The sequence below is a fragment of the Curcuma longa genome, chromosome 19 (genome assembly GCF_044706935.1).
Source record: "Curcuma longa cultivar G26 ecotype Majalengka, Jawa Barat chromosome 19, ITB_CL_G26_1.1, whole genome shotgun sequence".
NCBI classification, from domain to species: Eukaryota; Viridiplantae; Streptophyta; class Magnoliopsida; order Zingiberales; family Zingiberaceae; genus Curcuma; species Curcuma longa.
The window spans coordinates 2,203,413-2,206,875 of NC_133879.1; the positions used below are offsets into that span (position 1 = coordinate 2,203,413).

General features: G+C 42.2%; 1 protein-coding gene across 2 annotated transcripts; it reads right to left on the minus strand.

The window, feature by feature from the left end:
* Positions 1-1,972: 1,972 nt before the first annotated feature.
* On the minus strand, positions 1,973-3,463 carry LOC141812593 (uncharacterized). Of its 2 annotated transcripts, XM_074700604.1 has the most exons (2): positions 3,423-3,433; positions 1,973-3,225 (listed from the first exon to the last, which is right to left on the minus strand). In XM_074700604.1, exon 2 carries the CDS (start codon positions 3,223-3,225, stop codon positions 2,266-2,268), a length of 960 nt encoding a protein of 319 aa, XP_074556705.1. In that variant the 5' UTR covers positions 3,423-3,433; the 3' UTR covers positions 1,973-2,265. The 2 variants fall into 2 exon arrangements, with proteins under 2 accessions (XP_074556705.1, XP_074556704.1); XM_074700603.1 differs by having other exon boundaries at positions 1,973-3,463.

Here is a 3,463-nt window from a genome sequence, read left to right on the forward strand (position 1 = left end):
ATGATCTGATGTTTAGATGTGAACGAAGTCTAGTCAAGTTAAAGATTGACCACATGACTAGCAAAGGAAGTCCTAATTGGAGGTTAGGCAAGGGAAAATCCTAACTAGAGGATAGACAAGGAAAAATCCTAACTAAAGGTTAGGCAAGAGAAAGTCCTGACTGGAGGTTTGACAAAAGACAAGTCCAAATGAGTCAAGGTGAGTGGAGGCTTGACAAAGGAAAATTCCTAATGGGGTGGCCTTAGGTGATGAGACAAACCTAGTAGGTCAGGTAGGCTTACAGGATTAGGTTTGTAATCCTAGGAGAGTAAACCCTAGGTGGTAAAAAATCTTGGATCAGAGCCTTATAGGTAAGATTATAGGGTAAGACTTAGGTAAGTAGTATCTGATTGACTACAAGATTAGGCTAAGTTGCGTGTTCGTATGTATATGTTTGTCTTGTAAGAAATTGGAGTTAGAAGCAAGATTGAGAAAGCAGAAAGATGCAAGCCAAACGCAGCCAGACCAAGTTCGAGGTGAATCAAACTTGACTCAGGTCGAATCAGATCCAAAAAGGATCAGTAGATCAATCCCATGGATCGATAGATCGATCGGGGTTCGGTTGATCAAGTATGGGTTCAGACTCGGATTGATGATATGACACCAAATTGATAGACCGATCTCAAGGATTGATAGACCGATAAACTTAATAAGATGAGATCGTGAATCACGAAAAGCTCGATCTTTTGAATCAAGTTTTATCCAAATCGATATATCGATAATGTTTATCGGTAGATCAGAAAAAGCCTTATAAAAGAAGGCCTTGGAACTGAGCCAAACAACCAATCTACTTCTCAATTTTTGTGCTTGAAGGAAAAGATCTTTGCACAAAGCACTACGACTAGGAAAAAGCTCCAAGAGGGGTTCGCTACGTTTATAACTTCTAGATCAGCTTGACAAAGTTGTTTGTGTTTCATTACAAGTTAGTACTTTAATTCTATATTCTTTGTGCTTGTGTTGGTAATTTGTAAGATGTGTTTTTCTACCTTCAAAAAAATTTTGAATGTGAAATAAAGCTAGTGGACAGACGTCTCCGAACATAGGCCTTTGAGTACCTAGGGGCTTAAGACCCAAGTAAATCTTGCTTATATTTCTTTCGTGTCTTTATTATATTTTCGCTGCTATTAACTTTGATAGAAACGAAAGAATAAATGAACAAAATAAAAATCGATATTCACCCCCTTTATTGATCCCACCAGATCCTACATGAGGAAGTGGAAACATGAACATAGGATTAGGGTTTTTGTTGAAAGCCGAAGAGGCGAAGCTTGGAAGAGCTAGCGCACACACATTGGGAGGACTTTGAAAATTGATAGAGAAAATGGTAGCTTTGCTGGATAAAAAAATATCTTAATTTGAATATTAAGATTAAAATATGATTGTAACTTACTTTTATAAATCAATTAATGATAATTTATTTTTATTTTTAAAGTGCAACCTAATTTATAAATTGACTAGCTAGTTACTCCAAAAAAATAAAATCGTTGACCATTATAAGTTTTTAAACATACTAAGATCATTGATTTTCAAGTCTAAAAGAATTTTTTTGATAAAAAAATTAACTTAGTCTATATGATTATTTATAGATTAAAAAATATTTTGTCTTGTTAATTGTTATTAGAAGTGTTATAGACTAAAGGTAATTTTTAGTAAAAAATAATTAGGATTGTCTTAGTTAATTTTAACTATTAAAATTATATTTTCAATAACTGTATAATATTTATTTATTAATTATTAGATAATTTAATTAATTATTCATATTCTAGTACTCCAATAAGATAAAACATTAATAAACGTATAATTACAACATCCTACCGAACTCATAAGTAAAGCTTTGAGCTCATAAATGATTCTGAGAAACATACAAATATTTGGAGTCAAACCTTCATTCAACCTGTTTTATAATCTACAATTTCAATTGCACTGGTAAGAAGACTCTTGCAAGTTCCATTAGGCAAAATCGTAGTCACTGTGCCATCCTAAAGAAACATACAAATCAATTTGTTCAAGAACACGCAAGCTAAAGCCACATAGTCAGTTCACGGAAAAGCATGAACAACACACAACAAATCATGAGAAGAACAATTCTCTAATTCTATCTTCTACAACATTATTGCTATCCAAAACATACAATTTATAGCAGAAAAAAAGGAGCAAAGAAGCAAAAGGAGCAGAAGGTGAAAAAGAAGAAGAAGAAGAAGCAGCAGCTAATTCGAAGGTCTCGATTTAATCCACCATTGCAGCCCCGCTGCACCGTTCCGAGCACTCCTCTCCATCCTCCTCTTCGACGTCGTTGCCGCCGTTAGTGTTCTTGTTGTCAGCGTCTTCCCTGACGCCATGGATTGACTCCAGCAGCAGCACCCGCTTTTTGAGCTCGGCGATCTCCCTGTCCATTCGGAAAAGCCGCCCATTCAACGTCATGTTCTCCTCCTCCAGCTGCGCTATGTGCGCGTCCTGGTCGTTCACTCTGCTCTCCAGTAGCTCCGACGCCAACACTGACTCCGGGCTGTGCTCCTCGCCGGGGTACACCATCTCGAACCGACTCACATCGTGGTCCAGCCGGCGCTCAACCTCCAAGTGCTCTTCGACGTCGCTCTCGCTCGACGTCTCCTCCTCGTTGCCATCTTCCTCCTCGCCGGGCCGTGTATCGTGGCCGCTCGGAGACCGGAGACGGATCAGGCCCTTCATCGAACCGTAACCGTCGACGCCCCACTCCTCCTTGACCAAGTCGGTGAGGCCCTCCCGCGTCGGGGAGAGCTCGGGAGTCGGGAGGACCGCCGGCGTGACGGGGCATGGCGAGACCAGAGGGGCGATCCCGCCGGATTTCTTCGCGCGGATGAGGAATGAGGTCGTATTCCGGGGGGCGAAAGGGGCGGAGCGAACGAACTTCTTCTTCGAGTAGAACCGGCGCGCCTTTACGCGATTCTCGTACTGGAACTCTTGAAATGCCGGCTGATTGTATCCACCAGCGATGCCACCGCCACCAAGAGGCACACCTCCGGTAGCCGCCGCCGCCTCCTTCTTGCGGTGACCCACTAGCTTCTTAGCCTTCCAGTTCATCACGCGACCGGGCATGGCTCCGCCGGGGGCAGCGAAGGGCGGAGGTAGCCGGCAGGAACTGGTGAACCCCATCGGATCCTCCGGCGCCGAAGGAGGCCAGATCCCGAAGCCACGGTTCACCATCATCTGCGAGGGGTCGTTCATCGATTCAATCTAGAAACCCTAAATCCAAATCCCCCAAACACAAGGAGCAATCGAACCCCAGAAAAACCGAAATCGAAGCAAGCGATCGAGTAATTTAAGAACCCTAAGAACAAATGGCAAGCGATTTCGAGATCCGTGAAGAAGAAGAAGAAGAAATTTGTGTGCGTTTGTTCCTTAACTTTCTTTTTCTTTCTTTCTTCTTCGTCGTCTATCGTTGGCC

What these genes read in the sequence shown, in the direction of transcription:
- LOC141812593 (XM_074700603.1), bottom strand. Translation starts at nt 3,243, where the DNA reads ATGAACGACCCCTCGCAGATGATGGTGAACCGTGGCTTCGGGATCTGG.